The sequence below is a fragment of the Lepisma saccharinum genome, chromosome 1, assembly GCF_977018435.1.
Source record: "Lepisma saccharinum chromosome 1, izLepSacc3.1, whole genome shotgun sequence".
NCBI lineage: Eukaryota > Metazoa > Arthropoda > Insecta > Zygentoma > Lepismatidae > Lepisma > Lepisma saccharinum.
The window spans coordinates 71,009,125-71,034,011 of NC_139229.1; the positions used below are offsets into that span (position 1 = coordinate 71,009,125).

At 37.1% G+C, this 24,887-nt stretch overlaps 2 protein-coding genes across 2 annotated transcripts in view; both read left to right on the forward strand.

The window, feature by feature from the left end:
* LOC145978965 (inactive pancreatic lipase-related protein 1-like) overlaps positions 1–9,224 on the forward strand; it is a 42,239-nt gene extending 33,015 nt beyond the window's left edge. Inside the window, exons 7-9 of the mRNA XM_083112041.1 lie at positions 2,629–2,743; positions 5,829–6,023; positions 8,880–9,224. Of these exons, the coding sequence (XP_082968167.1) occupies positions 2,629–2,743; positions 5,829–6,023; positions 8,880–8,973 (404 nt within the window). The 3' untranslated portion in view covers positions 8,974–9,224. The remainder of the gene's footprint in view (positions 1–2,628; positions 2,744–5,828; positions 6,024–8,879) is intronic.
* Positions 9,225–19,547: 10,323 nt separating this feature from the next.
* Positions 19,548–24,887, forward strand: part of LOC145979028 (pancreatic triacylglycerol lipase-like) — a 35,609-nt gene continuing 30,269 nt past the window's right edge. Inside the window, exon 1 of the mRNA XM_083112125.1 lies at positions 19,548–19,863. Coding sequence (XP_082968251.1) covers positions 19,821–19,863 — 43 coding nt within the window. The 5' untranslated portion in view covers positions 19,548–19,820. The remainder of the gene's footprint in view (positions 19,864–24,887) is intronic.

Consider the following 24,887-nt stretch of genomic DNA (forward strand, 5'->3'; position numbering starts at 1 on the left):
CGGTGTGTCAAGTAACATTTAGAACGGTCAGCATGGCACGGTTCCGCAGATAACGGACCGGCATTGGTAAGTTAATTCCGGAACTACAAAAATGCCTCCCCGAAAATTAAAACCTATTTTGGGTGTTAGTCTCAAACGGTCAGTAAAATCTAGACCACGCTTCTCAACAACTATCTCTTCTTATGAGTTATTTCCACTGCAACTTCGGCTAGTCATGTGAAATGCCGAACTGTGTTGACCGTTTGTGATGCTGTCTAAGGTAGAAGAGTCATGTGAACGGTCAGCACGGCATGATTCGGCACGACGCAGCACAGAAGAGCATTGGCAAATTAGTCTAGAGGAAATCAATCCGGTTCAGTTCTGTACTTCTCATATCAACTCACATACAAGAGCCTCTGAATGCCTCCCCGAGAATTAAAACCGCGTGTTGGTGTTGATCACCAGAGACAAGCTATTTGTCTCAAACGGCCAGCAAAATCTAGAGCCACGCTTCTCAACCACTACTTCTTCTGATGAGCTATTTCCGATGTAACTTTGGGCTAGCCTCGTGCCCTGCCGACAATTTTATAATGGGTTATCTGCCTAAGGTCCAGCACAGGCCGGCATCTGTACTTTTTAAAAATGTAATGAAATGAGAGGAAACACATTATAATGCTCGGTTCTGTTAGGGACACTTCGCTTTGGCTCGCAGAGACGGAATGCCTCCCCGAGAATTAAAACAGTTCCTTGTCGTTCTTCCCCAACCGTCAGGAACCCGCATATAGAGCCAGAATTCACCGTTGTGTAGGCTGGTGCATCACAGGAATCATTAATATCATTATTAATAACAATAAAACCAAACTCCGTGGCACAACAACTTTTTGACGGGAAAAGCCTGCCTAAAAGTTTGCTTGAAATGCATTTTATGGTCAGTATAAAGTAGAATCCGAACAACTGTTGAATATGCCTCCACTTGGGATTGAACCCGAGACCTCTTGATTAGATTTCGACAGCGTGACCGGTATGGGAAAAGCTTTATAAGAACACACTATTTTTTTCATTATCAAGTAGCTCTTCCTTGGATCAAGAACAAAACTTTGGAGGTTCCTCCGGGCATAGGACTCGTAACCACTCTCACCAAAAGCAAGAGCTCTAACCGTTTGGCAACACGGGGGCTCACAATATTAATAACAACTTGAAGTACACTAAAATAATATTAAAACTACACAATCAGTCCCACCCATAAATATCTTTCCGAGGTAATCGTTGTTGAGCATCTTGCTGTACTAGTTTCCGATTTGTTATAGCTTCGTTTTAACTGTATATAATTTCACTGAAGTTGACAAAATGTGCCTCGTTAACAAATCTTAAGGGCAAGAGGGAAGGATTTCCGCGTGGCCGTCCCCTCTGCGGCGGCTAGAGCACTGTTGCCAACTTAGCTCTCTTTAAGCCAGGTCTGGCTCTTTCGTGCTCTCGTTTGGCTGTGACCTGGGGCGCACGCCTCCCTGCCCCACTGCATAGACAATTTTTGTCATATTGCACGTGATATTGTTATATTTGCTTCGTTGCACCACCACCTCTTACCTCCACAGCTACTTTTTTATAGCACCTTGGCTGACGTGAAGAAGACGTAATATTGTTATCCGGGAATCCTTTATTTTTTGTTTCATACGACCATCGGTGGATTACTGAGATGGGTGATGCCGCCGGATCTAGACGGTGAAAACTAAAAATAAATTGCCATCACTTTAAAGCTAACGGTATTAACAGCGCCCTCCCACCCCCACCTCCACTCATTGACACCTAAAATTACCCTATGAGGAACTTTATCCAGTTTCGTAAATCTAGTTCCGTGAAAGTTTTTACTAGTACATTTACGGTGAAATTTAGCTCTTTTATGCGCATTAGGTTTGGCAACACTGCCAGGATGGCCGTAGGAGTCAAAGGGAAATGCATTGCGCTTATGGAAGTATTATTTGATTTGTTCTTTTGGGAATATAAAACTTCCGATGGCATAGAAAAAGATATCAATGGAAAAAGGACAGACTGAAGTAGTAATTGGCATGCAGAAAAGTCGAAACTTCCACTTGATTAGCCATAACTTTAAGTTGATGTTGATTCCCCATCAGGAATACATTGGTTTCTGAAAATTCTTATTCATCATATTTTTCAAACGCTTTCACTTTCCATATGGGGAGACATTCATACTCTCTTCAACACCGGAGGTAAGACCAATTAAAAAAAAATAGATGTACCTTTGTCACAATAGTACCAGTAGATGCTAAAACGATCGTCACCACAGGCAATGCCAACTTTAGGCTTATTGGCACATAATAAGCAAGTTATTATTATGGATATTTTACTACATGCTGCCTAGCTTTAAAACTGTCTGTTGTCGTTAAAATCAAGTGAGGTATAAATATATTCCAAAGCAAATATTGAAGAAAAGCTATGTAAGATTATACGTTTTAACTATTATTAGGTGAGGAGAAAATGTATGAGTTGTTTCAGTTCTAATTCCTACTCAACGTGTTGTCAGGTACCTAGGTCTACCTTCTGTAATCATGATGTGTAATCAAAAATATTATGTTGAGTTAAGAATATCGCTGTTGATATTAATAGTATGATAATGATTTTATTGTCTTCCAGGGGAACACTACAGAGCTACAGTTGAGATATCAGAAGAAACTCTACTCACCAAAGGTAGACTCTACTTGGATATAAACTTCAACGGAACGGAAGTGAAGTTTGAGATGACATCTAGGTAAGGGTCACAAATATGAAATGTCATCTTCAGAGCATCCGTCCCTGTTTCTTGCCATAGCAGCATTGTTCATCACATCTGACTTCAACGCTGCAAAAAATTAAACACTTCACACATTAATTTGACAAAAGGAAAACATTTAGAGGATTCGGGAATACATTGAAATAAAAACACGCCATTTGTTTAGTTCACGGCAATGTGGAACCAGGAACATTAAAGGTGCCAGATTAGGGACAGGATGTGGGAATCATTTTACTCTTCTCTCTCTCTCTCTCTCTCTCTCTCTCTCTCTCTCTGTGCCTATATATATATATATATATATATATATATATATATATATATATATATACACGTATGTATATATATATATATATATATATATATATTTATTTATTTCTCTCTCCATTTTCTCCCTTCCATTTATCCCTTTATTTCATCTATCTTTCCAAGAGAGACAGAGGGCAACAAACGGAAAAATGAATAAATAATAGTTTATTTTCTGCTCTCTCCCTCCCTTGGAAAAAAAGAAGAAATCAAGGGACGGGAGAGAGACATAGGATTCCTTATCTACCGTAGTTTACGGTGCCAGAGAAAGGATACACATATTTTGCATTCAATTTAGGATTTACGGTTATTGCCAGCAATAATCAAAATCTAATTATTGACAACAACTCGTTTGAACCAGTTTCCAAATTCAAGTACTTAGGAGTAATACTAACAAATGAAAATGATATTAAAGAGGAAATAAAAAGCAGGCTTAATTCAGGTAATGTGTTACTTCTCTCTTCATAAACTTTTATCTTCTCATATAATATGTAAGAAAATAATAATAAATTAAGAGTATTGGAAAATGATATCCTGAGAAAATTTTTTGGACCTAAAAGGGATAATTTGTATTCATATCCAGATATTATTAGAATAATTATCAAGAAGACTTATGTGGGCAGGCCATGTGGCACGAATGGAAGAGGAAAGAAGAGTTTACAGGATTCTTGTTGGGGGCCTAATGGTAAGAGACCAGTAGGAAGGCAAAGACGAAGAGATATAACGTTGAGATGGACCTGAAGGAAATTGGTAGGGATGGGAAAGAGTGGATAGATCTTGCTCAGGATAGGGACAGATGGAAGGCATATGTTGATGTAACCATAAACCTTCAGGTTTAAGAAGGTTAGAGAGTTAGTTAGTTAGTTATTTTGGTTGTTTGCCAACATTTTATCATGTTTTAAACAATCACAGACTAGAAGATTTCTACAATGCAAGCAATGAGAACATTCAAGAATTGTATTTATGGGTATATTAAATGTGATCGCCCCCAAGTATAAAAATCAGCCTCACTCATCCTTTCCCGGTGACGTCACCGACAAGAAACCCTAGAACAGTTGAAGAAATATGTTCAGTCTTTCATGAAACCTAAAGACACATTCAGATGTAGGCATATACACAATACCAAGTGTGCATTCACTCAACAACTGGTCTCTGGATAGGCCGATTTGATCACAACGCCAACGAATCAGATAGGAGTATAATAACACTGGATGCCCAAGTAATGATCATGCAACTAGGTTACGTAATCACCAAACGTTCAACGTAGGTATGAAGGAACTAACACTTCTCATAACTCACATAAATCATAGATAAATGTTTAAGATTAAATCTAAATCCAACATTTCACTTCACGTACGGCCACAGGAAAGTATAACAAAGAAAGGAACATTGTTTAATATTTACTTGTCAGTTTGCAGACTGACTTTGACCAGTCTGGCTGATTTCCTGCTTCCGTACTTCCTGCATTCTGCCAACAATCTCGCGCATAGAATACATTCCCAGGAACAGTAGCTACCAGTGGCGGCGATTTAGTTCCAAAACTGGGTGGGTGCAAGGTGCCGAAACTAGGGGGCAAAAACAGTTTACTTTCGCTTGATACATAAGATTCAGCATAGTGCGAGGGCAAAAGTGGCGAAAAGTGTGTGGGGGGGAGGGGGCAACTGTTTCCCCACGCGCCGCCTAATCGCCGCCACTGGTAGCTAGTCAAAGTGAGTGGGGATGCGGATACCATACTTTTAAGCTATCTTTCTGAGTTAAATTAATTAAGTGTGTGTGTGCTTGCCTTACGTATATTAATAACAATAATTGGCTAATGCTCGGCGGTGAATGATGAGACTCGCTGAAGTACACAGATTCCTATCAGGTACAGGGGTAGTGTTAGGCAAGGACAATACTTTCACTGCACAGAGAAATAGAAAACACTAGTGCCGTAAATACAATGCAAATATACTTCGAACGAATGTGAGGAATTCGCCTCATCGGTGTCTTTGCTCAAGTATAACACATAACCTCAATGCGTAGCTATCGGCATACCTATGGTCGCATAGGGCTAACCTATGCCCGGAACTACCACACTAAGAGGTATGTAATAGCAATAACCGAGCCAATATCTGCTCTTAGCCCGTTATTCCAAATTGTTCTTTGGGCTGACTTTAGTAACTAACGTTGGCTGGTTGTAGTATTGTACATCGCCGGCCCCCGTGGCGGAGTGATTAGCACATCACGCTACGACGCCAGGGGTCCCGGGTTCGAATCCCGGCATGGGTATGGACGTTTGTGAGTGTCCATTTATCAATTTCATCATATCATCACTCATCCTCATCTTCGCAAATTATCCAAAAGTGGCACAAGAAGCGAAGTAAAATAAAGCAAATCAACCAATCAATCAGTATTGTACATAGCATAAAAAACATACAACACAATAAATATTAAACCGGAGATAGGCATTACAAAGAAGGTACTATTTATATACAATAACACAAAAAATAAGCCTTCTCTCACAAAAGGGTATTAACCAGTAACATATTTTTCAAGCGGTGAAGTCCCATTAAAATATGGATCATATCAATTTCACAGTTTAAATACTGCTGAATTCATTATTCTATCATTGCAAAATATTTGTAATACCTTTATTGTATGGTCATGATCATTGGGTTTTCTTTGTTTCTCATTGATCCATTATATCTGTGACAAGGTCTGAACGGCCCATGAGGCCGAAACACGCCTCCTTAAATATGTATTCTTTTCTGTTCTCTTCCAGGTCGAACGAAGTGATCCAGGGAGGCGACGAACTGAACTCCATGATAGCGGCGGACGAAGGGCTGCTGAGGGACTTGGAGAACGGAACGGCGTCAGCCAGCCTGTCTTTCCAGCCGGACTTCACCCTGAAGCTCATCGGAGGACCCAACCACATATTCTTCAACGCAGTTTCCGTCATGGACCTGGATGGAAACGGGTGAGGTTCAAAGGCTATGATTAGGGACCTGATTTCCTTTAAAAAAAAGAGAAATTCTACTGGCTTTCAGGTGTTGGTTTTACAAAAAAGAAATTGCTTTTACATCGTACTCCGCAAAAAATTATCAAGTTTTCAGTTGTTATCTACTGCTCAATGCAGAACTTGAGAACAAAAAAGAAAGTTATATAATCAACTTCATTGATTACCTACCATTTATGATTGATTGAATTGAAAATTTTGGGTGCGCCAGCACTTAGGCTATTTTGCACCCGTCACATGATCCGGGGTTCAGCCCCTTACCTTATATAACATATAACTAATAACACAACTGGAATGTCGGAGACTAAAATATTCTGACTTCAGTTAAAATCTGAGGCTGTAAAGGGGCACTCAGCACAAACAAGGACAAAACACAGGACAACACACACACACAGTCCTGCGAAGATTATACTGGCCGTAGGTTCAGACGCCAGAGCCTCCATTGTCTGCAAAATGCAGTCCAGGGTGTACTAGGTGGAAGTGATGTTGACAATTGGGTGTACTACGTACAAGGTCACCCCTTACACACCTCTACCATTTATGAATATGCCCGTATGTTATCCCCGTCTTGTTCGCTGCACTTTTTGACTCACACGTCTAGCTGGTTACACGGTGCAACACCGACTCGTCTACTTCGTCGATTTGGTGTCTGCACCGTTTGCACTACGTCCTGGAGCGGTGTAGTGTGTGTTGTATGGTCACGTGGTGCGTGCTAACTAATCAAATGGACGTTTAAAGCAGCAGACAGGCATTTGTTGGATCTGAACTTGAACACCGCTATCCGTCTGCTTAGTTGAACGTCATTCCCTTGCACCAGCCTGACACCGGGATACACTTGCGTTGCACCTAGTGTCAAAAAGTGCAGCGAACTAGACGGGGCTATTATGTTTTATGGTCACCTATATATCCGTAATGCATTGCCTCTTTCGGCATATAACAACTGTATTTTGCAGCCGCGTGGAACCAATAAAAAGGCAAGAGGAGGGAAGGGAATAAGTGATTTATTCCGGTATCCTGAAATTCGAGTCACTAGTCCCGAAATACTTGGATTATTCAATCTTATCGCGATTGCATTTCCTGAGCCACACCTTTGATAACGTTGGAAAATTCTGAGGAAAAATAGTACAGAAATAACAACTTGTCTGCTGCATTTATAAAATTCTAATTTTGCCAGAATGTAATGAAATACATAGCAGAAAATTTACTGTTTTCGCAGTGGTAATAGAATATGTGAGAAAATGTTAAACTCTCGAAAAAAATACTAAAACATGTAAAAGTGCAAAATTTGCATTATTTTGCGATTGATTAAAAATGAAAATATTTTAGTATGTCATTTTATCCACTTATAAACAATTCCACATATAAACAGCTATTAATGATTTTAGGTGTTATTGCAATTGAGAAAAATACGGTCCCTACATAGAGGACAACATTTGTGGATGGTTTACCTCTTGCATAACATGAAAAGCAGCAATGTTAGTCAACAACAGTGTATGACAATTTCTAATTGGCTCCCCCAAAAACATAAAGAATGGCCACCTTTGTTTAGGTACGAATTGCATTGTAGCTCTGTGCTCTTGAATGTCCAGGTCTTGTAAGTCTATACTCATTATCTACGCCAGTGGTTTTCAAAGTGTGCGCCGCGGCGCCTTGAGGTGCTTACAGGTGCTCCGCGAAATGTTCCAATATTTTCACTGAAATGGCACTTACTTGTTAATCTAAACATGATTTTAGAATCGGATCATCGATATATGTTCAGAATTGTTCCAAATATGTGTTTATTAAGTACGTTCTATACATAAAATGTTTCTGAGTTTTGACATATGTGCTTATTTACTTAAGACAAGCAACCTAAGAGTTGTAAGTGTTAGATAGGCCTACATTCTGACCTGGCCATTGCGGTAAAATCTTGAAACACTACACTGAAAAAAAAATATCGGTGTTAAAACAACACTGACAGTGGTCCCAGGAAGTCTACACCCCATTTTGGTCAACGTTTCACCTCAGTGGCATTAGAAAGGTGTTGATCGTTACCATTTATCTGTGTTATTTCAACACCACTGAGGATAAACGTTGACCAAAATGGGGTGTAGACTTCCTGGGACCACTGTCTGTGTTGTTTTAACACCGATATTTTTTTCAGTGTAAGGGCGCCGTGGAATGAAAAAGTTTTTTCTCCTCTGTAGAATAATTCCCCTAATTCTAAAGTTGCTCATTTTGCAATTTTTTTAGTATTCAAACAGTTACATCTGCTCATCAATATCCAAGTAATGTGCTATATCAGGTAGCTTGTCCTAATAGTGAGCTTCAATGCCCAGTAAACAAATATGGGTTGAAAACATGAAAAAACTGCATTTTGGACCCTCTTTGTTGAAGCATAACAATGGAAAGCAACAATGCCCCATCAACATAAGCAAACAGTCTTATATTAACAGAATATCAAAACAAAAGTTTGGGGTGTTGTTGCTTTCCAAAGATACAGTATTCCAAACTTATTCATGTTTCACTTTTCATTACCTTGAACTTTTAAAGTTTGTACAGGGAAGGACATTTTTTTCAGGGTCTCAAAATTGCACAATATTAATTTCTCATGATTTACTTCAACATATAAAAAAATCAAACAAAACAAAAAATTCCAACTATCTCACTTTGTTCGAATATCAAAATAATTGGCTCTTAATGGTTTACTTGTAACATATACGCATTAGCTACGTCTTAAACATTCAATTAAACAGTGAATCTCGCTTGCCCTTCCACACAGAGACTTATTAGCGTCCTCTTCACCAAACAGGACATTAATCTGTAACTTCTTTTCAGCTTATATTACTGCGGAAACAACACCGTACTACATGACGATCTGGAGAAATCAGTGGACATGATCCAATTTGAGTTGCAATCCACGCCTTGCTGACCACGTGACAATCCATCAAGCTCGAGGTATCATCATCATAGTCATCAAAGCGTTGTTTTGTAAATAGTCTGTGATACAGTGAACATGTGGGACTCCGTACAAAATGTCGGTTGCGGTGTAAGGAATGGCACAGCGCTACAGATCATCTGAAAAGTAGGAACTTCTTTACCAGTTACGAAAGCCGGTATTCCCTCAAATGAGGTTCTAAAAACAGTTTGTATTTATTGTTATGAAATAAAACAATTATATACTTTTAAAGGAGAGTTTGCATTTGGTCATTCCTGAGTTTCTTACTCAGGAGGGACTGTAGCCCCATCAGCTGCCCCTAGTCGAACTTCAACTACACTTACTCATATTTCATGGATCTCACCATCAAGTAATTTACATGCATTTGCGTTTCGAAGAATTTCTGAAATTAGGGTTTCTGCCACGAGATGGAGGGGAAGACGTAAATCAATAAAATGGTCTTGGTTTTATAAAATTGAAACTATAGTTAAATTTTGCTGTGAGAATAAATTTGTAACTTAATACCAGAAGTTAGCTTCAAATGACCGAGCATGCTGCAACTTGAGTATTCATTAGAACTAAACCTGACAGTTGATTTCACACGAAAAAACAACTTTAAAATCGTAAACCTTGTCAAGAACGAATTAAGACAGACAATATGTTATTAATTTTTGCAATGGAACACATGAGTTCCATTTTGATTGGAGAAAACAAATTTTAAGTTTAAAACCACCAAACACAGCGCTACGGCGCAAGAAAAATCCTGGAAATGGTTATTCTTTGTGAGTGTCACTTCATCAATTTCATCCTATCGTACTCATCCTCATTTTCGCGATTAGCCAAAAGTGGCAGAGGAGCGACATGAAATAAACCAAATCAACCAACCAGACTTTCAGTAATACGGGGCCGTCTTCAGTCACATCCATCACCTAACATGTCGTGAAAATCGGTTGCTAAAGCATGCTGATAGCACCAAACTTAACAAGAGTTCGAAATGAAAATTTTCACGAAACACAACGTTAACATGATCTCTTTTTTATCTCTGATTATTACAGCGACGAGATGTAAGACTAGTGAAATAACACGCTGTATTAAATTAATAATAGTTAATATTAAAATATTTACATCAATAAAATATTAAATAATATAAAATACGGTGGACACGAGTCTTGTGGAATTTTTTTCCCTTTTGCAAATTTGCGCGGATGGAGATCACGTCAGCTCACGGAACTGGGAAAAATTTCATTTATTATTTGACTGGTTTGAAATTTTGCTGGTAGGTAAATCGGACATAGAAGGACTGGAAAATAAAATTCAAGAAAAAAGGAACGACTGTAGATGGTGTGCTGGTTGCAGTTTCAAAGCTCCGAATCTGTCTTAAAAAAGCAATAACACAATGAGTGCACTATCATACAAGCAGTTTTAAGTGCGTTCTTCTAAATCTTAAAATCGATTTAAATCAAAGAAATCCGGTTTAAATAAAAAAAAACATCAAATATGATTTTTTAAATAAAATTCAATATTTTTATCCACTCTGGGTGAGCTCAACCAGTATGCGGTTACGCTTAAAGCAGTCCCATTACTATATTTAGTCTCTTACGTAGCCACGAAACTAAGGGCATGTAAAGAGCAGCCTAATTTTTATAAAGATCTTTTACAGGAGGACGATATCTCTGTCAGAACAATCAAATTCACAAGACACGATCTATCTATATATATAAAACTGAATGTATGTGTGTAGGTGTTTTTGTGTGTGTGGGTGTGTATATTTGTTTGTTCCGGCATAACTCTCGAACGCCTGGAGCAATTTCAACCAAACTTGGTACACGTATCACTTGCAATCTGCAAATAATACTATGGGGGAAGACACCCCTGGTACCCCAAGGTGTAGGGTGGGAAGGGGTGACATGTAAAAATAATCGAAAACGACGGATATTAAATTCCGCACAAACAGACATCCGTGACTCTATGCAATCCCGCACAACGATAGTGTTTTTCGGATTGTCTAACATTCAGGCTGATATGACTTTGTGTTGCGACAACCCGATATTTGTGTGGAATCCATAGTTTTCGGAGTCGCTCGCAGTGCCGTTCAACTCCAAATTCATCACCTATCGGCATGGGGGGGGGTGAGAGGGGATTAAAAATAAAATGCCACAAATGACCTAGATTAGTGTCGAACCCATAGTTTTCGGAGTCGCTAGGCTAATTGGTGACATTGACGATCTACATTTAAAATTAGTTATTTATTATTTTCCTGTATAATACAAGATAGGGATAAATAAATACCCAGCCAACGCCGGGTAATCAGCTAGTAAGTAATAATAATGACTAAGAAATAAAAAAGAAAAAACGAGAACCACAAGGCACAAATAATAAAGGCAACATACACGCTACCGTGTTTTGCTAACCCCCTTTGCGGCAACAATGTATTTCCACGTGTGAGCTTATATGAATGCTATAATATGTACTATTAAAGAGTATTAACAATTTAGAAAAAAAAATGTAGTGAATATCAAAAGAAATTAAACAATCGGGAACGATCCGTTGCCTTTTTTGTGAAGAGACGGAACGGAAAGTTCCACATATGCACCAACCAGAACGCAGTTTTGCGAAAATAAAATTTGTTGCTGATTTTTCGAAGAAAAAATCGTTTTTCGAATAAAAAGATCGTGCTTTCTTTTTAGTTTTCGAAAAAAGAAGTATTTTTCGATTTGTAAAAAAACCGTTCTTATCTTGCTTACTTACTTACTCGGATCCTCTTCTACCCAAAGGTGTCGATCCATTGCTATCTTCCTTGCTTCATGTCATTTAATGCCTCTTCTGGTCAGGGTCTGCTCAATGTTCTTGTTCCACGCTTGCCGTTGTCTTCCTTGGGGCCTCATCTTTCCTATTCCTCTTGATCTTGCCTCCCATATTTCCTTTGGTATTCTTCCATCCTTCATTCTATTAACATGGCAAAACAATCTCAGTTGTGTCTCGATGACATTTTAATCCACTGGTTTTGAATTTAGCGTTATCCTGATAGTTTGATTCCTAATTCTATATCTTCTTGTTTTTCCAACCACTCTTCTTAAATATTTCATTTCCGCTGTCTGTATCTGCTGTATCTGCCTACTTGTCAATACCCACGATTCTCTCCCTTATAGCATGGTTGGTAAATACGTTGATTTATATATTGCCATTTTTGTTTTCTGGCTTATTTCTTTCTTTCCTAGAAACCCCTGATTGATAGCATAATATACGTAGTTTGTTTGTGTTTTGTATTCTTGTATTTAATTCTCCACCTATTCTTCCATTGCTGTTGATGGTTATTCCGAGGTATTAAAAACCCTTAACTTATTCCAGTTCTTCGTTTTCAAACTCTATTATGCATGGTTTCTCTTCTTTGGCTATTCTCATAATTTTTGTCTTATCTTCATTTATTTTCATTGATTTATTTACTAGGCTATTATTTATAGTATTCAAAGTTTCTTTGTAAGTTTTCTGTGAGTTAGCAAAGAGAACTGTATCAGCTGCATACAGCAGCTCTGAAATATTTAGTGCTTTCATTCTCCAATATCCTACTTGGAAGTTCCTCATTTTTGTTTTAATTTCTTTTAGCACATCGTCCATTAAAATTATAAACAAGTAAGGTGATAGTATATCGCCTTGTCTTACTCCGGCTGTAACTTCAAACTCCTCTGATTTATTATTGCTTGTCCTTACGTAACTTCTGCATTCCTTGTAAAAACTTTGTATAGCTTTTATTAGTTCTTGCTTTATTCTCTTTTTTCTTAATATTTTCCATAACACATACCGAGGAACTCTATCAAAGGCTTTCTCCAAATCAATGAAACCTAAGTATAATTCTCTATCATATTCAATGATTCGACATATTCACCAACCAGAATGCAGTTATGCGAAAAAAAATAGTTGCTGATTTTTCGGAAAAAAAAATCGTGCTTTCTTTTTAGTTTTCGAAAAAGAAGTATTTTTCGATTTCTAAAAAAGAAAGTTCTTATCAATTTTGCGAAACAACTTTTTCTTAGCATTGGATAGTCCTACAAATACAATATTGGTCTCGTTTTGAAGCTCTTTACATCTGTTTTTAAAATCCATTATCATTGTCAATTCACATTGAGAAACCGATTTTATACAGATTTCTTTGTAATGAAGGGGTCCCGGGTTCGATACCCGGTGTAGGTATATAGTGGTTCGGATCCCACTTTAAACTGTAGGTCCAGTTCCGATTAGCCTTACTGTGCATAAAGTGGACTTAAAACACCAACTCAATCAATCAATCAATCAATTTATACAGATTTCTATTGAACGGAGTAAAAATGCATGTGGAACGTGGCACAAAACACGCTAGTGACAGCCAGCAGTTTGCACGGTTCAAAGAACATCGCTCATTCCAGTAAAAAAACAACCTATAAAAGAGTGGAAAGAATAGTATGATTGGAAGGAAAGACGTCCCTAGTCATAACATATAAAAATGTTCTTACAACGACATCTTAAACCTTTAATAATGAACTTGAACCTTATTCCTAGTTGATACTACCCGGACATATTTATCTGTTGGCCGAACCTCAAAGAAATCATCGAACTCAAGGCAACCTTAGGGCATAGATATCGCTTTTCGTTAACGGTTGCGGCGATTAGGAGCATGCGGGGGCAGTTGCCACCCACTTTTTGCCATTTTTACCTCCGCACTATGCTAAACCTTATGGGAAAGTGAAATGTTCTTGCCCCCCAGTTTTGGAACCCAATCGCCGCCAGTGATTGTTAGTATTATTACTTCAATATTATACGTTATATTATTATCATATTCCCAAAAATAATCGAACAATACTTGAGTATACCATTCTGTCCTGGAGTAGTCCCGAAAGACAAAATCTGCAATGATCAATATTTTACCATCCAAAGAATATAAAGAAATTGTAAGAAATCATTGAAAACAGAAAAATTAACGTGAAAAGAAAATAATTGTCCACATGGCTGTGGTTAAATTGTTTCTCAATTCTAGAATGGATCATATCACTCAGGCACGTATCTAGAAATATATTTCGAGGCAGGGTGGTCATAAGCAAGTACCTCAGAATAATATACATGTTTAAATCAAAATAATTGTATTATGTTAAAATTAAATTAATGTTAATTATAATATTAAATTAAAATAATATTGTATTGTTTTTATTACATGAATAGGTAAAAAGACGGTATACGTATATAACATCACGTATTCATTATCTAGCTTCCGTATTGTTAAGATGGCCAAAATATTTATAAAAACAACTGCCCGGGCAAAGGAATTACTGTCAAATAGATAAAGAATTGAATATTGACTAAAAACAAAAGAGAATGTTACTAATAGATCCGTGTAAAGTCCTAAAGGATGTACTGTTCACAACACTAAATAAATATATTTCTATTTGTGGAAAAGTAAAGCTCCTGATTTATACATTTATGCATAGTATCATAAGTAGTAGTGTGCATAAATCTTTTTACTGTACTTCAAAGGTATGTGATCCCAATGTAATCCTTGCCTCCCAATTCGTGCGGTTGAAATAAATAACCCTCTGGAGCCTCCCTCGCGAAATACGCCCTTGAAGACAAACGACGAGTCTTATATTGTAAGGGCGCAGTGGTAGCGTCGCCGCCATATAATCAAGGGGTCCCGGGTTCGATACCCGGTGTAGGCACATAGTGGTTCGGATCCCACTTTAAACTGTAGGTCCAGTCCCGATTACCCTAACTGTGCATATAGTCGACTTAAAACACCAAATCAATCAATCAATTATTATTGTAGTTTGGTTTCGCACGCCCTCTCTCTCTAGCTTTCATTTTCTTTCTCTCACTCTGTCCGCTACTTACAGTATATATATATATATATATATATATATATATATATATATATATATTTCTCTTACTCTCTCTCTATCTTTCTCGACTCCTATTGTTCTCTGTCTCTCTCTCTCTCTCTCTCTCTGGTTTCTTTACTTATCTTCCTTTCTCACGTTGTTTCTATCATGTATTTATTTACCTTCAATCCCTTCCCTCGCTTACTCTCTCATTTCCCTATTATTATTTCAAGGGACCCCGGGTTCGATACCCGGTAAAGGTACATAGTAGTTCGGATACTACTTTAAACTGTAGGTCCTGTCCCAATTAGCCTTACTGTGCATAAAGTGGACTTAAAACACCGACTCAACCCAACTCAATCGTTCCTTTATTTTTTTTAGTCTCTGCATATCTCTGTCTCAATTTCTTCTTCTTCTTCTTCTTCTCATTCTGTTCCTCCTCGTTCTTTTTTTCTTGACTCGCTCCTCTCCCTCTTGTTTTTTTTTCACTTTCTTAAAAAATTTCTATCTTATGATGACCCCTAAACTTTACATGGCGCGTAGCGGTTTTCAATATATGAGTGTGCGTGTGTGCTTAGCGATTCTTTTCTGACGGTACGCTGTACCGGGATCTTTCTCTTTGCACACACAATGTCTTCAATGTAGAAATTTCAACGAGAAACTCGCTCGACCAGGACTCGAATCCGGAACCTGCTCTACCAATTCAGCTAATGGCTTCTTCTGATTGTGTGGAATGTTTTCCGTCAGTACTTCCGCAGCAGGAGCTGCTTGCTGCCTTTGAAACAGTGTTGACGTCGACGGTGTCTTGTTTCTCTCAGTGTATAGTTATATTGATTGATTTGGTTTATTTTACTTCGCATTTCTGTCACTTTTGGCTAACCGCGAACATGAGGATGAGTGATGATATGATCAAATTGATGAAAGAACACTCACAAACAACACTCATGCTCAGGCAGGGGTTGGAACCCAAGACTCCTGGTGTAGAGTTGTAAATTACCCTACTATTTGGTTGATAGATTGATTGATTTTTACAATATTGGCACATCAGCACATAGGCTATTTTTGCTCGTCACAAAATACGAGGTAAGTCCCTTAACTAAAACAAAATTGACGACAGACCAGACAAGAAAATGAAATAGGTCTGTTCAAAACTTCCTAACTCAATTTTTAAGACAATTCCTTCATTCATTACTTAAAAAGAACTAAAACTATACTGTCTGAGAGGGCTAGAATCTTCTTACGTATTAAAATCTAAGGCTATAAAGGGACACTCAGTACACACAACGACAAATACAGGACAGCACGACAGCACAGAGGGTTCTCCTGGCCGTGCGTCCAGGCTCCAGAACCTCGTTAGCCTGCAAGAAGCCGTTATCGGGGAAGTGAGGTTGACCTTTTGGACGCCTTACCAGAACGTCATTCCTTACAAACGACCTTACTATTTGGCAACGGAGATATGGCTCCTTAGCAGTTGGTAGAGCAATTACGCGGTATGGCAGAGACCTGGTCGAGCCTGAATTTTACACTGCAATTTCTGTCTTTTCCTTAGTTCAGTGCTTCCCAAACTTTTTTGTTTCACGACGACCTTAAGACTGTTTCAAGGTTTTTCAGCGGCGTCGAAGTCAGAATGTAGGCCTATCTACCACTTGCAATGCTCAGTTAGTGTGGTTTTGTTGCTTGCCTTAAGTTAAAAAATGAACACACACTTCAAATTCAGAAACATTTTGTATGGGGGTTATTCCTGAGTAAACAAAAAAATATCGATCAGACAATTCGATTATTGATGGCGGGGAGAGAACTTCCGGTTTAGCGAATTTTCCAATGTAAACAAGTGGAATACAGATCGTCACCGAGCTTATTTTCTTATAAAAGATTGGAAACAAAATGGATCATTTGAAATGTTTGAGTAATATAGAGAAACAAAGGTACCTAGAAAAGATTGGCAATTTCCTGAATCCTTTGGATGCAGATACAAGGGACATTACTAGAGACCGGATGTTAGGCAAAATGCCTATTCTTTCCTGTTAGAGATATGATGAAAACTAATGTTGCGAAGGCCAGGGGGGAGGGATTAGCTTCATTTAAAGGCAATTTAATTTTGCCTATTTTGCCCTATTTGATACCATATTGCCTATATTATTTCATAAAGTTTCCTATTTTAGACATTTTCTTTAAAATTGGGACATGACTGAACTCTGTGCATACAATTTCCTGTTCCCAGGATTAGTTTCCGATGCTTCCAAGAAATTTAAAAATAACAATTAGCGAGTTATTGCAGCTAATAAGGACTTGGACAAATTAAGGGCAATTCAACAAGTTCTGAAAGGTGAAAATATACAAACTGAGTTAGATCCACATGTTCTCGCGTGCTTTAAGTATGTTCCGGTAACATCTGTGGAGGTTGAAAGATCTTTTTCAATTCTAAAAAATGTGTTGTCCGATTGCAGGCATAACTTGTCGGTTGATCACCTGAAGAAATACCTTGGTGTGATGTGCAACCACAATTAGTGCTTCTTATTCAGAGACTGCCAAACCATACAGTACAAACTTGAAATGCATTTAAACAGTTTCTTAGTTCGAACTGCTGTGTGGAATATATAGTGGAATTTTTTTTAACTGAAATAACCCTATGTGCAGTGATAAAGTGTACATTTAAATAATTTGCCTACTGGTTGGAAGTAGCCAACAATTTCTTTTGTCAGACTATTGTGTGTAGCCATTATACAATGGAAAATTTTGGGCTGACGTGACTCCTGTTTGCAGTGATTTATTAAGTACGATATTGGACTCCTGTCTCTAATGATGAGCTCCTGGTTTTTTTAAGCAACTATAAAGAATGTACAGCTATGTTTCTATATTTAAACACCTATTTCTTTTTGTATGTCTATCTTCATTATTTTGAGTTAAATTTCATTGTCTTTTTATTGCCTATTTGTATTTTAATGCCTATTTTACTGCCTATTTTGAAAATTATAAGTGCTTATTTGCCTGCCTATTTTATATGTTTTTAGTGCCTAAACATCCGGTCTCTAGACATTACTAATATTTTCCAAGGCAATGTTCATCTTCAACCAACAGTTCCGTTTTTGAAAATACTTCTCCAGGTTGAAATTAAGCTTACATTAATTATTGACATACTTCGATCACAACAGTAAAGTAAATAATAATAATTACTACAGTTAAAATAAAATTTTATTATTATTGTTGTTGTTGTTTATTATTATCATGCTATTCAATCCACAAGCCGAGTGAATATCCAGCCAGCGCAACTATTTTCCATTAATACTTTTACATTTCATAGTTACTATACTGAAATGCACAGTTAATGTATTTTGTTACTAACTTTTGCAAATGTTGTTCAAGAAAGGACTTTAGAAGTTAGAAAAAAATCCTGACAAAGTTTATATTGTGTGACCTCATCTAAAATGATAATTTGTCAAATTCTAAAAACTGTAGAACCATTTATTCTTTTAATTAAATGGTAGAATATGAAAAATATCCTGGTACCTGTATTTTTCACTCATTTTTTTCGATCTAATGCATATTTTACATTACGAGTAATTACTCTGTTCGAAAACTAACCAAGTGAACTTTATTTCTGTTATTAACAATAAAAATAACAAACTTCCTGCTTCTTTGCAACAAATGAAGGATTTCCAGAGGCGGGATGAGTGGTCGACTGACCTACCGACGCCCATGGAGAAAACGTTTATCAACAACCAAAAGGCAAATGCTATGATTATACATAGATCTAACTTTTAAATTTAATCAACACATGTGCGCTAGACGATTATAATTTTCGAAACACGTAAAATATTTTCATTTGATTTGATGAAGTGCCGACTGCAGAGCCTACTCCCTCGTGTTTGTGTCCAATCTTTTCGCTTTACTGCTTAAATCCACTGATCTTTCCGTATCGGGTCTGTGAAAACTACGCATAGATACCTGAGAACAATTGTTTGTTCCCTATCTCATGTTGAAACCAAAAGCCACACAAATATTGTCGCCTTTTCCGAAGACACTGCCATTCCACCTTTAAATTAATGTCATTGTTTTAAAAATCGGAAGTGCAGTCGCCGCCAGTGCCAAGAAAGCACAGAAATGTAAACATCCGGTGAATAGTGCCCATATGAAAAGTACTAAATAAGCACCTATTTAGAAGTAAGTGTCATTTCAGAGAAAATATGGAACATTTCGCGACGCACACTTTAGCAACCTCTCACTGCCTTAGTTGATGATAACACATTAAATACAGGCAGGGGCGGCGATTGGGTTCCAAAATCGAGGGGGGGCGGCATGGTCCCAAAACTGGGGGGCAATGACAGTACTATATTTCCCTTTGTAGATAAGGTTTAGCATAGTGCTGGGGCACAAGTGGGGAGGCAACTGCCCCCTAATCACCGCCACTGAATACAAGAGATAAGTACGAATGTAGCACACTATTTTCAGTATTTCTGATTACCTTTCCTATGATTTTCATAAAAAACAAGTGCATTCCATGTGTTCCTTATAATTTGTACCACTACAGCACTCGGGCATATTAGGAACACCGTTAACACTTTCGTCCAGAAACAGAGGCATAACCTGTTGATTTTTACACCCATAGAAAAATTTCATACGAGCGCTCATTACTACATATCTTATCTGAACCGCATGCCTGGATGTTATTAACCGCACTGTTATCGCTTTAGTCACGTGATCCGAAGAGATAAGCTTCTCTTCACTATTTTTTACAAATGTTTCTTATGCCTTTATGCTAACCACGCGACTTGAACTTTCGACGAAAACAACGATATACATCAGAGTTCAGATACGAAGTTCACAGACAAACAGTGCCAGAATCACAGCTGAGGCAATGTCGAAGAAGCTGAAGGCAGGCTACACGTATTGATCGTTCGCGGAATAACACGCAAGCTGAAAATAGCTTTACGAAGCCCCCACATCTGCTTTACTTGTGTTTTCGTGCATTGTCGTTCTCTCATGTGAAGTTCCTGCACCATGAACCTGAGCTTTGTCGAATCCTTTTTCTTAATTATTCTAGGTAAGTAGAGGTGTGAAGTGCATGGTGTTTAGTGTTTAAACCTGTAACTAGCGCCATTGTGGTGGGATGAAGCAACAGTGGCAATGTGAGCGATAGAAAGAGTGTTCACTCCTCGTCCAGTTGTGATAATGTGCGATCAATAACTATCCTATATAAAACAATCTATTCTTTAAAGATAATTGCAACGGATAAATATCAGAACATATTAGATGTCGTTCATTGATATTTTTCCGAAGAATGAATCATCTTCAATACATCATTCTTTTCAAATAATAACATTTTGTAAAAGTCTACAAACATATGATTAAAGTTCACGTTCTTAATCAACGTAGTTTTCAAAGTTTGTACTGAAAAACCGTTCTTGTCACTTGTCCACAAGCCATTCACGTACGAAAACATGAGTTCAGTTGGGGCATTAGTTCCAGGTAAACAGAGAGGAAACACCACTGTTCTAAGAAAATTGGAATATGGCACATTGTTGACATTAAAATGTGAAATAACTTCTACCCAACAATTCCATAGTTCATAGTAATAGTAGAGAAGGTGTACTGTTGCAGTAATAATTTGTCGATAAGCCATTGTCACAAAAATAAACATTTTGGTTTCCCGTTTTACGTTTAAAAAAATCGGGACAGACTCAAAGAAAGGGGACTCGCTCGGCTAGTACGGGACGTCAGGTCACCATAAACTAAGCAAAAGTGTAGGTTAGGACGGCCAGGTTTAGAGTTCTTAGGAATTAAGGTCTATATCACCATCCCTGAGACCTTCTGTAAACAAACGGTCTCACCGATTCGATGTATCACTCCGCGTCAGCTGATCCATGACCGCAATCATCTGCTGTTACACTCATAGTTCGCCGCACCTATTCATTTTATATAAGAGCCTCTGAATGTGAGAACCTGTTCTCAAAACATCAGACGAATATGCAGCCGCATACATTGTTACTCTCCCGGTCATTCTCTCTTTCATAACCCATAAAACTGCAGACACTGACACACCACTGCACTGAGATACCAACTTAACCACTTCATTTACTGGTTTCTCAGGATACTACTGACAGAAAGTTACATAAATATTGAGTAGAATCTGTTTCTCACCCCTTTTCAAAGGCTGTCCTTGCTGGTGTTTTGAAAACAAGCTCGGAGTAAACGGAGACTTTCCCTCACGCATAGAACTCGGCATGTTATTTTTCTAAGGCTAAGTCAGGCAATATTACTAAGTTGCACTACTTCCTTGCTGTTCACATGATTATTTTTAGAAAATAACCAATGTTATAAAATATCATTATGTACACAAATCTCTAAGCTCATTGAAAGTTATATTACTACAAAATGTTCACACTTATCTTGCCTTGCCATGTCACCAAGTTATTTTACGAAGTGCACTATATTTGGCGGAACAAAAATCGTTATTAGGATGCTTGTCAAAGTTTCCAACCGCAATAAATTTACGAACTTTTTGTCTTGTTTTGATCATCATCAATATATTTATTGGACTTACAGCAATGCATATGGCTGTTTATGCCCATTATATATTTTATTTACATAAGATACAATTTACATAAAATGTACAAACAAATTTCAAATACACTCCTATCTATATCAAACCTTAGAAATATACATTACCATGTTATATCATTTTGTCTAAAAAATGCAAGTAAAATATATTCAAAGAAAAAATAAGCCAAATTTATGGGAAATGATTACTGGTGCAAAGAGTTAACCATAAAGGTGAAGCAATAAGTAAAAAAAAGAAAGAGCATTGGGTTTAAAGTGAGACGTCATTTGCGGCAGCGTATCCCATACTACAAATTTGCCATTGTTTTACCTTACTTAATGAATCCTGTAACAACGCTGGATTTTCGTGTGGATTATTTTACTTCTATGAGTTTGCAATGCTTTCTGCATGCAGGTGGTTTTGTTTACAGAAGGTGTCAGGGTTTGTGATTTGAACTATAGTGTTAGTGACGTTTAGCAGTTGGATGTGTCCCGCACCATACCAACGACGGAGAGGGTAAAACGGGCGTTCGAGGTGGTGCAGAAGCAGGATAGCCAGATCTTTTCTTATGAACGAGACTTAATCTTCGATAAGGTCAGTAGCGTAACTAACACTTTCAGCTTCCCCCCCTCTCGCAACTTTCAGTTGTGTGCCCCTACTCCTTTAAAAAATAAAATCTTTCCTTTCTTAATTCACGCCTACATTTATATTAGGTACATAACTACAAACAGGGTTGTGAAATTACGCGTAAAAAAGGTTTTCTACACGACACGTAAAAACCCGTACAATTATGCATAAAACAAAGTACGTTAAAACTAGAATCAAACATAAACATTAAAAGAGAAGATGTTTTTTGCGATGGTTATTGTCATGTATGGCAGTTGGCAGTGTCAGAAAACAAAAAAAGTCTTTAAAAAACTTTATTTCCAAATTTGAATGTGCTATAAACAAGTGTATAACAATATTTTTCCCGTTCTTTCTTCCTTTTTGGAAATTCAAGACCACTTGAACGTTTGTTTATAAACATTTCTCACTTTATTTTCATTAACAATAACAACTACTTAAGAAACTTAATATCGGAACAGCATAGTTTCATCACAGAGAAATTCTCTCTGTGGTTTTACCAATCCTTGCTGAAACGCAAGTAGGGGCGGGAGTGAGTCGGCGGGCAGGGATGAAATCAGCGTTGCTAGATAATTTTCTTGCCTGTCGTCTAATTCGGCGATTTAAACAATGACTTGAACTATTCAGGTAATAAAGTTTTTCTTATAATCTGGTAATTCACTTTCTACTTTTCTAACAATTAACATTCTCTGTTCAGCATGAAATTCAATCCAATTATAAGCGATTTCGGGCAATAATTAAGCTCTGCTTTAACTAAACTAAACTAAAAATAAGTTACCAACATGAGGCAATACGATTCAACATTATCGCTTCAGTTATCCTCACCCCTCCCCCTTCACCTCTGAAAAACATGAAAACAAGCAAGGGCCAATCAATAGCAATTATTGTCATTTTCGTTTCAGCACCAGAAAATCTACAGAAAAAATCTACTTTTGTTTCTGTGAAAGTTGCATCTTGGGTAACAAAATTTCCAATGCTCAGATCGAGCAAAAAGATTGATTGAGTTGATGTTTTAAGGCCACTTTATGCACAGTAAGACTAATCGAGACTGGACCTACAGTTTAAAGTGGGATCCGAACCACTATGTGCCTCCACCGGGTATCGAACCTGGGATCCTTTGATGGCAAGGTGACGACGAGGAGCAAAAAAGATAAGTTGGAATCAGCATCTTGTTAAATTAATATTGTTGTCAGTTTGGAAAGAATAATCTAAAATGTTTATAATTGTCTAAATGTTGTTGACAACGGTTCTGTACTATCAATATTTGAACCTAATCATTGTCTAGCGTTCCTGTTACTCAGATCTATTATAAAACTACGTTTCCAGAAAGCTCATTCCCTCTCGTTTTCAAGTGAATAAAAACCTTCATTGCTCTGACCCAAATATCTTATAATCCATCCCTATGTAAATATCAAGCAACCCCCTCACTTTTGTCAGAAAATCTCAATACATAGGTAAATAACATTTACATAAGTCGTGGCTCTACAGCCCGACTGCTAGTCTTCCTCCCACAATCCTACCTACACAGAAAAAACTGGTTTGTTTGGAATTACCAAAAAGTTTTGGTTGAGCTGTTTGGTTATGCTTTTTGTTTCCGATAACCAAATGTTGATTGTAATTACTAAATAATTTTGATTAAGAATACCAAAAAATTTGGTCAGACGAAATATGGTACCCGTAAACAAAATGATACATATGTAAGTAAAGAGAAACAAAACGTTTGGTTAAATTTACTACGTATATGTGCGGGAGCGTACATTCGAATTTGAAATAACGATTGTCCAGTTTCGTCGAGTGTAGTATGAAAATCCTTTGTCGAAAATTGGAACTAATGTAGATAGATAATTACTCGAAGCGAGGCTTTGTTATTGTGTAACCTAATATTCTGAAAAAAAGCTCAGAATATACTTACTTTATACTGAGTTTCCTACACCGGCCGCTACAAGGTTCTGTCAAAATGTGTAGAAAAAACAACTTTTTGGACAACAAATAATGGTACGTTTGATTGTAATCATAGTGAAAAATTGTGCTTTAACACTCTTCAAAAGATGTGTGAACATCAAAGCTACAAATTAAAGAAAAAATGTACTGCAGTGAATAAAAGTGAATCTCCCATGAGCAACCTCTTTGATTCTAGACATAAAAGTAGAAGGTAAGTGTGTCAGAAAAACATTTTTTTTGAAGTGGATAGTTGACCTGAATTTTTTGTGCTGAATGTGTATTGTGAGATTAGTTAGTTTCTTAAAACTATCCACCCTAGCTAAAATTAGCCAGATTATAACATAATACATAAGTAGTTATGAATAAATTATTTAACAAATCGTTTGGTAATTTTGACTAAATTATTTGGTTTTCCTACACAAATGGGCTACATTTTGTTAGATTTACCAAAATAATATTTGGTTTTGGTAACCAAAAAATTGTTTACGAAAAACAAATAGAACTTGACCAAATATTTTGGTACTGGTAAACAATTGTTTGGTTGATGCCTATTTAAACAAACTAATTGTTCACCACTACCATTTTTTTGGTTAATCCAAACAAACATTTTTCTCTGTGTAGAGGTGTGGAGATCCTCAACCGGTAATGAGGTGACGTGGAGTCAGCACGTCAAACCAAAGACATACGTAAATATGTATAGACTCGTATATATATATATATATAAATCATATACATATTTATTATGTTAATACATACATAAAGTAATTACTAAATATTTTTAAATATATATTATTAAATATATAAAGTAATGCATTGGTTACTTTTATCAGATATTTATAAAGTAACAAACTAATCGCTTTTACCAACTGGTACAAAATTCAATAAATTACAAGAGGGTTGAAATGGTTTTATTATGAATAATTTTCTGTTTAATTTTTGCTTTCTATTAATATAAATCAATA